The sequence below is a fragment of the Sciurus carolinensis genome, chromosome 1 (assembly GCF_902686445.1).
Source record: "Sciurus carolinensis chromosome 1, mSciCar1.2, whole genome shotgun sequence".
NCBI lineage: Eukaryota > Metazoa > Chordata > Mammalia > Rodentia > Sciuridae > Sciurus > Sciurus carolinensis.
In genome coordinates, this window is record NC_062213.1 from 16,383,100 (window position 1) to 16,397,320 (window position 14,221).

Here is a 14,221-nt window from a genome sequence, read left to right on the forward strand (position 1 = left end):
AATGCACAACTTAGTAACTGATGAAGGATGAAGGATGAAGGATGAGAGGCTACAGGGAAGTGATATGTCCAAAACAGTAAAAACTAGTTGCACAACAAAGCTGAAGTAAACAATACCTTTGACCCGCCTTGTACTTTTATTATATGTAAGACTGTGCCAGGTTCAATACTTTCTATGAAGTATATTTCTACTCTTCTAATTCTCAACACATTAGTTTTAAAAGGGCAGATACTATGCTCAGGTGAGCCTATTAAATAAAAACCACAGTAGCAACCAGAGGGCACACGGTGAAGAGATTACACGTCCAACAGAGAGAGACACACAAATGGACCCATCGAGCACTTCACTGGTCAAGAAGGGAGATATTCTCTCTCACCAGGCTTCTGGGAAAACTTTGTAAGATACTGGTTTAAAAAACAAAAACAACTATGTGTCTGCAATCTGATTTAAATGCTTCAAAATCTTACATAATCTGTAAGATGCAAGTAGCAGAAAAGAGGGTTTTGAGGAAGGTGAAAAAAACACACATTCCCTAGGCTTTCCAATAATAGGCTGGAGCAGCACATGCTAAAAGAACAATGCACAGGTAAAGTCATTTAAGTTTAAAGTTTGTTTGATTCAAAGTTTTTAAAAGATTTTAAATTAAGAATCATGAAAAAAAATGTGCTATGGTATAATGTAAATCTCAAGCTTTATTTTTTTAAATTAACTCTTGAACTACAGCCATCAAAAATACAAGAGGATATATATCTTATTGTTGATTGGTAATAACTTGTGGCACTAATTGGAACCCATCAGGCCATTTTTCATTTAATTTAACTTCATGGTTCCAATCCTTTCTCACTACCAGAATTAAGATTATAAAAAACTGCAAGGACTACCTCTGTGATGGTGATTGGATTTATTTTTTTAATCATTTCTTATCTAAAAAAAACATACACCTGAAGACAGATCTGAGGATTTCTAAACTGGCACCCATCCTCCATGCCTACCTCTAGGAATCTGAAGACCACATGACAACCTACAGGTTTAGTTGCAAACATTCACAGACAAAAAATCAGAAACACACAGGACTACCGTTGGATTTACTCAATACTTACTAAAAAGCCATCTCAGGAAGAGTAATCGCTGTGTGAGAAGCAGAATATCAGTAATGAAATTATTCTGAAACTTACCAGTGACTCTATTTGTACCACCAGGCATAGCACCTGGCACATAGTAAGCACTTAAAAATCTGTTAATGAATGAATTGTTGACTAACATTAGGTAGGTTACTCAACTATTCTATAATACTTTAACTTTCCATATATAAAAGTAGGCCTTCCCTGCCCTAATTTTCTCAAATTCAGTCTTTGGACTTGTCAAGGCACTCTGAAACTCAGACACAAGACAACCAGAAATAAGGTGCTCCCATTTCCTGCAAAAATCACATTAAGAAGTTACACCCTTGTTGAGGCTCATTTCACCTTCATCCTAAATATCACTTCCTCAGGAAGGCACCTCCCAACAACCCTAAGAGATATCATGCCCTTGAGTTATTAACTGTCCCTGAATGCCTTTTTTTCCCCTTGTAGAACATACAACAACAGTAATTATATAACATTTGTATTGCTCTTTGTTAAATGTTTGGCTCCTGTTCTAGGATTTAGACATCCTGAACGTGAAGGTTATATGGGTCTTGCTAGCTGACTTATTTCCTGCACCTAGTAGTGCTTGGCACATAAGTATCTAGTAAATATTTATTCAATAAACATCTGGGAACAAAAAGGCAGCCAACAATGTCCCTTCAATGTACTCAAATATGTTTGTAAAAGCTTGGAAAGCTAGGCAATGAACATCACGCTGTCAGAGTCTAATGTCAAGAAAATCACCACTCTCAACACAAAGCTAAGAAAAGTTTTTCCCTACAGTAAGTGACAGAAGTAGTAAATGTTGAGGAGCAGTGGGACACACCTGTAATCCCAGCTACTGGGGCAGTAAGGCAGGAGGATTGCCATTTCAAAGTTAACCTCAGCATTTTAGCAAGACCTTGTCTCAAAATAAAAAATAAAAAGGGCTAGGAATGTAGCTCAGTGGAAAAATGTCCCTGGGTTCAATCACCAGTACTATAAAAGCAACAAGCAGAAGGAAGAAGAGAAGAGAAAGAAGAGATGTTCTATATATCTATGTAGCATTTCTAGCTCTCAGAACACTTTCATCACCTGTGTGGTCTTATGACTGAAAAGTACCAAACAGTTCATATAGAACTGTTTGAGATTGTATGAGAAGTTTTTAACGAGGTTTGAAAGCCATACAACCCATTCATCCTGAAAGTTTTTATAAATGTTAGAGGCTATTTGGAAATTTTTGTTTTAGTGCTCACTGTATAGTATTCCCTTTACAAACAGGCCAGCTGGAACCCAGTCCTAAAATTTGTCTGTTTGTTTTTCAAGTTTTAGAGTACTGAAATAAGTATCAATTCCAAATCAAACCCACAGGCAGTGTAGTATATCATAGCTCTATTTTCTCAAAGGACAAAGGAAGGCAACCTGAGATCCTCTGCTAACTGCCATAGGAACTTCTCAGGGACTTGCTGGTAAGTTAATCCATACTTCTAAGGTTCCAAGGTTGGCTTCCAAAAACCGTTCAGAGACACACAACCTTCAAAATTCATGGGGGAAAGTAGGAAAGAGATGCTTGTGTAAAGTATATATCAAACACTGATGATTAAAAAAGGAGGATCAGAATTTGGTCAAATGCTACCATAATGGAAGCACTGCAGTTCCCAAAAGTCTGACAGAGCAGAACATTAAATGGAACTCATGTGGACTCCCATTATCTGGCTTCTTTCTTCATTGCATGACTTAAAACCATTCTTCATTCTATAGACCACAAATACCTCATACTGTGACTTGAAGAGCTTATCCCTGATCCTTGTGATTTCAGAAGCCAAAGCTAAGAAAAGCACTTTGAAATAAAGTAAGCAAAACAAAGCACCTGTTTTTAGAAAGAATTTGTTCCACCTTTCTAAGAAATTCTGTTTGGAAATCTGGGTTTGCAATAACACAATATCTAACAGCTCCATCAAATTTTATCACTGCCAAAGTAGTTCAATAGACATTATCTAATCTGATTCACATAATAATCTTGTGAAAAAGGCAGGTCAAAGATTTTATAGATGAAGAACATGAGGTTCCAAGAGATTAAAGTTTCTTGAGCAAGTCTCCTAACTTAGAAAGTAGAAGAACTAGGGCTTGAAGGGTTTCTGATTACTAGACCACTGCTCTTTCTAAAGAAAGATACCACCCTGGTCCATCTCAAGCTGCTATTTATTCTTTATACCCCACCAAAACAAGTGATGAGATGGTAATGGTCATAACTTCAAATATGGAGAGTCATATCAAACATATCCCTCAAAATAATGGTTATATTCCCATTGAGTCCTAGTGGTTTCAGGTTTTAGAGACCTTATAAAATAATGATTTACTACTCTGGGTCTTGTATTGAGCTCTCACAGCATTTGACAACAGGAAAGGAAATGAAACATGTTTTCTCCTATGAAAGAAGACAAGGGACCTTCCAACAAGCATCAGAATCTTTAAATCCATTTCCTTAATAGGTTAGGATGAAATTAGGGCTAAAAGTAGGATAAAACTCAAAGTACAATCTTCCCTGATGAGGAAGGTGAGAGTAATAGCATGAGATCTCAAAATGAAAGAAATGCTGAAGATGGGTGAGGGTGGGGGATTTCTTTGAGTTTAACTTTTCTGAGTGTACTCAGTTGCTTGATGGGGGAAGAGTTCAATTCTTATTGCAAAATTACCTTCACTATCAGTGAATTGTAAGGTTAGTAGAAAAAAAAATGTTGACATTAAGTTCTCTGACTCCCGAGTCTCATTTTTTTAAATCAATAATATACACTTGCTGTTACATTGACACAGTATGAAAGTTAAAGACAGTTATCAAATAACCTCCATAGAATGTAAGGGTCAAAGCAAGATTGATCCATATAACAGGCCTGACTCTAATCTTTGGCAGCAAACAATTTATTCTACAAAGTCAGTCATGTTTTTTTAAGTTAGTAGTTTTCAACCTTGGAAACAATATGAAGTTTCTAAAACATACTAGTGCCCTAACCCTGCTCCTGACCTGTGCAATCAGACATCTTAAGAGTGGGAACTGACTGATTCTAGGACTCAGTTATAATAAAAACCTCTAGGCTGAGTGCTTTGTTATTCATTTCAAATATGATGTCAACAGAATGTCATTTCATATTTTTCTATGAGAGAAATATTCATAGGACTAGGACCAAAAGTCACAGTGGCCTGAAACATTAGAATTCTACAAGCTGAATGAGTTTATTGCTTAGATATAAACAGATATTATAAAAGTTATTCAAATATTACACTGAATAAACACCAGTCATTTGGGAAAAAAATGTCATATAACTATATAATGCTCATTTCCATGGGCATATGTAGTAAACAACACTGAACATTAATCTTGCACTGAACACTAGCCGATCTTGTTAAATATTTGGTTTTTGAAATTTTCCCACAGTTATAAGTAAGAAAAGGCAAATAAAGAAACCAGAAGTACAAGACACTGTATTACACAGGTATATGAAATCAGTTCAACAGGGAGTTTCCACTGCTCAGAGGACAAAGGGCTTCTCAGAAACATTACTGCAATCATATTGCTCATTTCTTACTCAACACAGTAGTACTAAAAAGGATGTTGCTATGTTCCCACCTTAACTGCCTTATGTGCAGTTCCTGTGACAGCTGGAGTCAACAAAGATAAGTTTGGCTTCTGGAAAAAAAGAAACGCCAACCTCCTTCATTTTTATACTTGCTCTAAAACTTTTCCATATTATCTGATTATAAGAATTTTGCAATAGATGGTATATTAGTTACAGCTAATGAGTAACTAAACCTGGTCTAAATTATATGTCTAAGCAAAGATAGCAACAAAAACAAGCTGTATAGAGTTTTTAACATTTTGTTAAAAGTCAAAAATCTCACATTCAAAGAGGGCTTACACTGGGCTAGGGTTGTGGCTCAGTGGTAGAGCGTGTGCCTAGCACATGTGAGGCACTGGGTTTGATTCTCAACACCACATTAAAAAAAATACAGAAAGGTATCATGTCCATCTACAACTAAAAATATTTAAAAAAAAAAACAAAGAGGGCTTACACGAAAAATTGTGATATAAAAAATGCAAGAGAATGTAAGGTGGATTTAATATGCTAATTAACATCCACAGCCTAGCTGAGAAAATATTTAAGATTCCTATTTTATGAGACCTCCTGATTAAGAGGAAATTAATAGATGATACAATAAGATAAGGAAATATTAAAGGTTAGAAAAGAATTCTTATTTTGTGTTTCTATTTCTAGGTCAGAGGAGCTATAACCCAAAATAACAAAGTGAGAAGCATACACTTACATGATTTATTGTAGATTGAACAGCCTTAACATAATGGTTTAGGTCCCGATCCATTATAGCAAATTCAACCATGGCCTTGTCCATACTATATTCACTACTCACTTCAGCTGAAAGAGAAAAGAGATTGCAATTATTTTCCACTTAAAATACTATATCTATCTGGAAAAAGTTACAATATAATCTTTATCAATTTTGTAAAAGTATTACATATTTTTTAAAAACCTCCTCAATATTGGCCTGCTTCATTCAAAATTCTAATAATACACAGAAGAAAAAAAGCTCAAAGGCAGTTTGGGGAATGGAATGAAAAATAGATTTGTTCTCAGGAGGTCCCCTCCAAGTCACTTATTTTATGATCATAAATCAAGACACCTCTCTCAGCCGCAGTTCCCTCATCCCTTAAAGCAGCCCAGTCATATATCTACCACATAAATCTCACAGGACTGTTAAAGATCACATAAGGAAGATTTCCACTGCTCATAACAATGGACTGGATTATTTGGATCAATTCTATTGAAAACAAATGCAAATATCAGAAAGAAAGGAAAAAAATTTTCTTAAAAACAAAAAAGAGTCCCACAGTAGTAAGAAATAACCAGGGAAAAAGGTAGGGAAAACTAAAAAAGAGAAGTAGGGCAACAGGATACCTAAGTCCCAGTAAGCTGCGATCTCTGCTCCTCAGGATAAAGGTGAACCAGAAGCAACCCTGTCCTGCTCACTGGGACTGTAGGGAGGTTCACCTTGCCCATTAAGCAGAAGAAGGAGAAAGGGAAGGGGGAAAGAACCTGTTTCTGAGAAACTGTCCACAAGCTAGCCCTCCTGCATTGTATACTGGGATCCCCTAACCTGAGTGGCCCTAGGACCCTATGCTCTGATCTTGGTGCAGAGTGGTCTCAGACTAATAGTACTTACTGGTTTGTGGCAGAAGCAAACATAACTCTGGAGAAGACACTCTCATCGTAGGGGTCAAATAATCCCCAGGAATAATTTTTAAGGATACTGAGGAGATCACAAGGGAAAAAGTTAAAACAAAAATAAAACAAAAAGCCTTACAGACTGCAAAACAGATAAGAAAACAAGCCACCAAAAGTAAGAATCAATAGAAACGGACCCACAAATGTTCCAGTTATTGCAATAACCAATCATAGTACAAAGCAACTACATTTCCAAATTTAAAAAATAAAAACATCCTCAAGAACAGGAGGCTATGGAAAGTGACTGGAAGTTGGAAAAGCAAGGCAATGTTCTCAAAAGTGCTTTTAAGCTGTTCCTCTCCCTGCTCTCAAATAAATATATAACTTAACAGATCAGGAAATGATAGAAAACACAGGATCACAGGAATGTGAACATTAAAAAATCTGAATGAAAATAAAGTTGAATCACTTAAATGATCTTTGGGAATGTATATATTCACACTCTCCCTTCAGATACCTTAGCTCACATAAATGTTAGTGTTTCTTGTCTGCTCTGAGGAACAATATCACAGATCATCCCACAGTCATGGAGAAATGTAAAATTTATTCACATTTGACTTTTAAAATTTATATTCTGAGACTTTTGAATTGTGCTTTAATTTTATAACAGTCAAATATAAGCACAGTCATACAACATCTCCCAGATTTATGTACTTCTGGTAAGAATACCTTAGATTTTTAATATCCAGACTTCAGAGACTGTATGTATAGCTCAATGAGTTTTTCTCTGGGGCATGGGGTGTTGACGTAAGAAAAATTTGTATTTCTATCACCAAATTAATACATTTTTAACAAAATAAAGTTTGAGAAAAGTCTCGAATCACATCATTAGACCACTGGAGCCAGTGGATCAACATTTTGAAAATGTCTGAATGTCAACAAAGGTAACATGCTGCTCAGATATTGTCAGTATCATCAGGTATACACTGCTCATATATAGAAACTGAGTGTTAAAAATCATATTTTCAGATGACCATTTATATCCTAATATAATGATATGCAACTTATACTTATAGGCATTTACTACATTTAGTTGCATTTCAGTAAATGAATTAGAAGTTTTTGGTTGAACTAAAGTTTATTTTTTTTCCATTTAAAATAATTTTTTTTTTAAAAAAGCTCCTGTTTCACAAAGTCATATCTAATTAAAAGAAAGCTGTTTTTTTTCCCCTTAGTGGAACTGGTGCATTTTGTGGGTATTAGGTATTAAATTTTGAAACTGGGACCAGAGAATGAGTAAAGCTAGTAATCTGAGTAAAGAATTTAAAAGTACTTTTTTCAAAAATCTAATATCAGAGAGACTTCCAAATTAAACAAAATCAACAAAAGGATCTATTGGGGGCAAAAGTCTAAAGTAAAAGAAATCAAATTTGGGGGCTAAAATCATATTGTTGGTAATCTCTCTGTGGATTAAATGAATTAATTTTCTAAAGCACTCAGAATGTGCCTGAGACTTTCAAAATGCTATAAAAGGATTTACGAAATAAAACAAAGGGGTTGATGACTTTCATTAACAAGGTCTCACAGATGCTATCAGGTCCTGAAACAAGAAGCAATTTAAAATACAAGGCCAAAGAGATCTTCCTGCAAAGGAGAAAAGGAGTGATGGTTGTGGCAGGGTTTCATGACATGGAGCCTAGAGAACCTTTAGAGGCCAACTGTGGCCCACGGCCAAGCTCGGCTAAGACTCCAGGCTCCAAGAGTGCTGGGACCAGCTGAAGAACACAGGTAAAGAACAGTCCAACCTAGGCAACATGGGAAACTAAACACCAGGAAGCACCAGGAAGGTAACCCTAAAAAGAACTGAGAATCACAGCACAGCCGGAAATGGTGCCCAGTCAGTTAGCTTCAGTTCAAGTCTCAAAAGACTCCCACAACTGTGTCTCAAAAATAACAAGTCACATGAGTGTCCAATTCAAGTAGTAATCTGGCATAGCCAAGTTAAGACCACTTTTGTGATTCTTTTTGTTCTTCCTATTAACCCTTAACTCCCTCCTGCAATACTAACCTCTTTTTCAAAAGCTGGTTTGTGTGCATGTTTCAGAAACAATAGGCTAGGGAAGGCATAGGGAACCTGTGTGTTGCTCTACAGAAGAACTGAGATGGGGAAAGAAAGTGTAGTGTTGCATAAAAAAGGCAGTGTCCCACAAACCCTTGGAGACTTGGGGCGGGGGTGGGGGGGGGCAGATAAACACATAAATAAACACAGGCAGAGTTGGCCCTTTACTAAAAAGTGGCTGGGGAATGCAACCCTGGAGTATAGGGACTGAACAGTCTCAGAGGCTTCCTGCTGCTTGATCTGAAGTAGGCATTCCTACTATCAACATGCTCCCAGTTCTTCCAAAGGACCTTCCTGAGAATCTGCACCAAATTCAATCCTACACATCTTTCCAGGACTGAGCCCAAGGCCCACGTGCTTTGAAATTATACCAAGCAAGAAATTAACCTTTGCTTAATTTACCTTAAAACCTACACTTCATTTGGGTACCATGAACAATCTTGACTTTCTTGTATTTGTCTCATTTGTCCAGATTTTAATCCATTTGAGGGTAAGAACAATGTCTTAGTGTTCTTGGGATCCAACAAAGAATTATAGAATTAATCTTGCTTTAATATTCTTCTGAGGCCATTATTTCATAAATTTGAAAATTAAACTGTTACCAAACAATAAATTGTCCTGCCTTAGATTCAACTGAATTAAAATGTAAAGAGAACTTGCAATATAAGTCATATTTTCATTGTGACTTTTTCATGAGAAAAAAAAGGTGGTACCACCACTGGGGAACGGGAGAAACAGAAACACACAAAAGATGTCACAATGCTCAGAATGATGATTCTGAAGAGTAAAGCATTACTGTACCTCAACTATGCATGCCTGGCATTAGAGAAGTTTGGTGCAGATGACAAAGCATGGGAAGTGACCACAATGATAAGATTTAATATACACACATACATATGTAAATAACTATAGCCAGCAAATAACGAACACTTTATTATGTGCCAGCACTATGCTGAGAACACCATATTCACGTTACATCTTGAAGCAACATTAAGAGAAAGGTAGTTTTACAGGTACTTTATAGATGGGAAAACCAAAGCGACTTGCTCAAGGCCACAAAGGTAGCAGGCAGCAGAGCCAATTCAAGTTTTCTACATGAAGTTTGTACATTTGCTCACTTGTGCAAAAAGATGTTGCACAATAAGGGCAAGCACCTCCAACTCCTCCAGGAATATCCAGGGAGCCAATACTCAGGAGAAAGTCAATGGCCCTGAGGCTCTGAGCTTCAGTTCAACTCCATGGCATGCCTTAAAACAAAACAACCCTTCTAGGCAGGACAGCGAATAATGCCACTCAAGAGCAATCACCTGGTCCTGGAAAGCTCTTTGCAAATTCCCTAAGTAGAGGAAACTGAAAACCAAAAGAAAATACTTTTTCTCCTTTTAGAAGAACAGTAAGTATTTATGGGTGAAAAGACTGCCCTTTCATATCTGTAGAGCTCACCTGAAGCACCACAAAAGCAACCAAGTCACCCACTGAATGCTAGGAGAAAAACAGCCAAGACCAGCTGCTCAAAGGTCAAAGATGCAGTAGGCCAAGAGCACTAGCAACCACAGAGAGTAACAGAAGCTACCGACCGATTGCCAAGCAGTAATAAAGGGTGGCCTTATAGAAATGGTGGAGGAGAAGGGAAGAATTCTGGAAGGAATCAAGTGGCAGAGATATTTCTAAGTAAAGTTTGGAGTCAAAAATCATTTTTTATTATCCACATCTTTGACTCTCCTCCCCAAGACAAGGGCAGTCTGGTAAGGTTAGGAAATCAAATTTCTTCAATATGCCATTCTATGAGTATTTCTTTATTAGAGTCAGTCTTTGCTTTTGTTCATCAAATGAACCTATGTGCCATATCTGAACATTCATTTACAAGCCAATACATACGTACAGAAGTCTCATGGAGGGGTCTTGGGGACTCTGGGAGACCTACCACCTGCGACACTAAGAAACTGCTCTGAAAAATTAGTACAATGACAAGCTAAACTATGACCACCACTCCCAATCCCAACAAATCAAGTCCAGAGGACAACAATAATCCCTGATCTACATTTTAAAGTTCTAGCTCTTTCTGTAAATGTGTCTGTGCAGGGGCTATTCTACAAACCTGTCAGTAGCCAACAGACCTAATGAGCATTATCGCAAACACTGGCCCAAACCACTGTAGGCTAATGACAATATTCCCTGAAGAACTTAGAAACACCAGGAAGAGCCACAGGATTAAATCCATCCTTTAAAGTTGGTTTCTGGTTTGTTTTTTCCTATTAAGTGGCAAATTCTAGAAAGATAAACAATGATAATCACTGATGGAGGGTTTCTTTTTAGACTGAAGTGCTCTGACATTTACATGATTTGAGAAGTTTCTGTAGATGAAGGTGGACTGCATATGATTTTCCTAAAGTCAAACAAACCTATAATTATGCAATCTAAGCAGCCACACTATTCATTAGACACGTCATATGTTACTCAATGTCAAAATGCACTAACAGCAGTATTGTCACTATTATTATTCTTCTGAAGTGTTGAACAGGCATTAAAGGTACATAATCAGTACAACATTAAGCAAAAAATGGGTGATTAGGTGCTGTAATCAAATTCAGCTTAAAATTTATGAGATCAGTGAGGAAAGGCTGGCTGAAGCAGGAACAAATATGGAAGTATGAAGGAAAAATAGTACCAATCAATGCTGGTCGTCTTGAATGTGGAAGGGGAGGGGAAGAGATCTGAGACAGGAAAGAGAGGAGACAAACCAGCTATTTTTACCAAGATAGACTCAGGTAAGCCAAACTGCAGGCCCTTTGTGACTAAAACATGTAGGAAGTAAGTAAGTAAGTAGCAGGCCTGTACCAATACAGTTATTCTCATGTAGCACAGCATGAACACATGACAGTTTATCTAGCGCCAGTTCCAACACTGTCGAGGGTCTAGTCACACCTTTTTGGTTCTATATGCTTTTCCAGGCCACAGGCTAAAAAGCAATAGCAGGTGGGGGAAAAGATTATCTATCCTGGCATCCTCAACTACAGGTGGGCCAATGTTGGATCAACAGGCCAAATAAACTTCTCTTCCATACCAGCATACAGACTGGTAAGGGACTGTAAGTGGTACTGTTTCTTGCCCAACTATCTAAATAGGGCTCTTCCACAACCTCTGCTGTCCCATTGCCAGCAGCTCATGGTGCACACTGGGAGAGAAGGCCCCTTTCCTGAGGGCCAGCCCTAGAGTTTTGGAAGCAGAGATAAGATAGGTCTTCAATATACGGTACTGAGAGCCACTAAGATCTCAAATGGTCCTCCAGGTCTTTAAGCAAACTGCCTTCAGTGAACCTGACATGAAAACAAGGACTCTTTCTCCCTCTTCCCTCAGCACAGTAGTCACATACATCTCTCTCTCTCCATGCCACCTCCACATTCCCAGATGGCTTTCTTTTCTCTGCTGTCTCCTATGATATCAGTTCATGGTTCTTTTCAGAAATGTCCATAATTGCCTAATTATGGACAGAACCAAATACTTCATGTCTTATGATCCATAAAACTTCCGCACAACTAGGACATGTATGTGCACACACACACTAGGAAGACATGCCTTCATGACAAACTTCACCTACTTATTCCTTCACCCATCTTTATGTCTCTGATTCAATTGTACAGCTTTGCCAATGACCAGGCTACTTCCTGATACTCTGTCCTAAACAAATACAAATTGCAGAATTGGTGTTTTTCATTCTAAAAACCATGGGTGGGCATGTCTGAACATGGCCACCACCAATTAGATATAGTTGATTAAATTCAACGCCATGAATTTTATGAGTGAACTACCAGGCCAAGACAAAGCAGACATTTAGTGTTCTTAAGGGTTGCTGACTCCAATTCAACATGACTCATATACTCAGAAGAATCTGATAAACATTAAATGTCATAAAGTACATATAACCATTTTGCAAGGAGGAAGGAAGGAAAGAAGGCAGGCGCTGCCTGATTATATTTGAAATTTCTTAGAATAATAGGGTCATATAGTAGGAAATCTTATTTTCTGACATAGAGAATAAATATTTCCTAATCTCTTCAAATTAGAACCTTATTCTTCTATATTTTATGAACAAGATATTTATTCCTTTTGGATAAATTCAAATAAATGGCAGTATGAATCACAACTCCAATCCCTCCCCACCCAAAAAAATTAAAAAAAAAAAAAAACCTAAAATACTTCCGCTCTGAAAATTCAGCTCCAATTATCTCGAGCAATATACACCTATGCACACACCTACCTCTGTGTGTGAGTGTGTGTGTACACGCATATGTGTTTCCTGGCAACCTGATATTAAACAATCATTATACACTCATCAGGAGTTGAATTTAATGACTTACTCACTGCTTGAGCAATATTTAATAGAAACTCGGTTACTTCTCACTACACTGAGCTTTAAAGTTATAATTATTTCTCCACACAGATATTACTGTGGTAAAATTAAACTAAATCTACATTTTATAATTGCCTCCCACTGGCAGTGATGGTAGAGAGTGTAACAGTGTATGCCACAGGCTAGTAAGCAGCTGGTTTCTTTACAGACACAGCGACCATGGGAGAAATTCTCAAGAAATCTTCACCTTTATAAACATCTTTACCCGCCCACACAATTCTCTTATCATAATAACACTGAGAGGGAAGTGGTATAACATAATAACTGAAAAGGCAGCTCTGGAGTCAGGTTTCATTCCAATGGGGCTATTTTATTTGCTGGCCATGTAATCTTCAGCAAGTCATAGAGTCTGTTCTCTCATCTGTACAATGGGTATAATTATAGTACCTAGTTCACCACGTTGATATGAGAACTAAGAGGAATACACGTAAGTAAAATGATAGGTCTGGTGCATGGTAAGCATGAATGAAATATTACCTGTCACTATGATTATCACAAAATATGTAACCAATGTGCAAATATAATTAGTCTGAATATTGAAAGCATTTTGCCCTTGGATCTAAAAAGTATCAAGTGCTGTTTGTACTAACTTCCCAAGCACCAAGTTGAACTCATGAGACTACAATGCTCACTGAGAGACTTTGTAATCACCACATTCCTCCCCAAGGTCAGGAACTTACTGACCTTGTAAATGCTTGTTGAATACTTAGTCCAAGTCAGGCAGAGGGGGAAATGCTTTGAAGCAAGAAGGAGGAGCTAATGCTGACTCTACAATTAATTAAATTCATAAAATCATAGATTTGTCAGTTATCCAAGGCAATTGGGCATCCACAGATTCCTTAATCTTCAAGGTCAGGTCTGTCTTTTATTAAACTAAGTGACTTTTCTATATTCTTCTTACCCATTTTTCCCTGGTAGATTGGAAAGAAAGAGTGAATTCAAGGCAGCAAGAAATATTTACACAGAATTTCCCATCCAACCTAATTTCGGTGGCTGCCATTTTCTCTCTGGAATTCAAGTCCGTGGCAGTACTCAAGTCTTTCTCCAGTGAGGTCAAAGGTTTGAGGAATAGAGTTTGGCTTTGACTCTATTCAACACCAAAGTTCTCACATGAATTTGTGGAAGCAAAGATAAAAGGGAAAGAGCTTAAAACCTCATACAATTACTAAGAGTGTTGGCAAAGCATTCAGCATGGTGCCTCAAACACAAAGAGGCAAAATTAACAAAAGGATATGCGGTATTAGCTGTACTTTATAGCACGGCCAGTATAAATCTTCTATTTCATTTAAGCTAGCATCTGCTGAATCATAGGATTTTCCCACTCACTTTAGAAAAATATCTTAAAATTAAT

The 14,221-nt window shown here is 37.3% G+C and overlaps 1 protein-coding gene across 6 annotated transcripts in view; it reads right to left on the minus strand.

Moving 5' to 3' along the window:
* Positions 1-14,221, minus strand: part of Nsmce2 (NSE2 (MMS21) homolog, SMC5-SMC6 complex SUMO ligase) — a 234,385-nt gene that overhangs the window by 167,246 nt on the left and 52,918 nt on the right. For all 6 annotated transcript variants that reach the window (XM_047553526.1, XM_047553509.1, XM_047553501.1 and 3 more), the window contains exon 3: positions 5,427-5,533. In XM_047553526.1, coding sequence (XP_047409482.1) covers positions 5,427-5,533 — 107 coding nt within the window. The remainder of the gene's footprint in view (positions 1-5,426; positions 5,534-14,221) is intronic.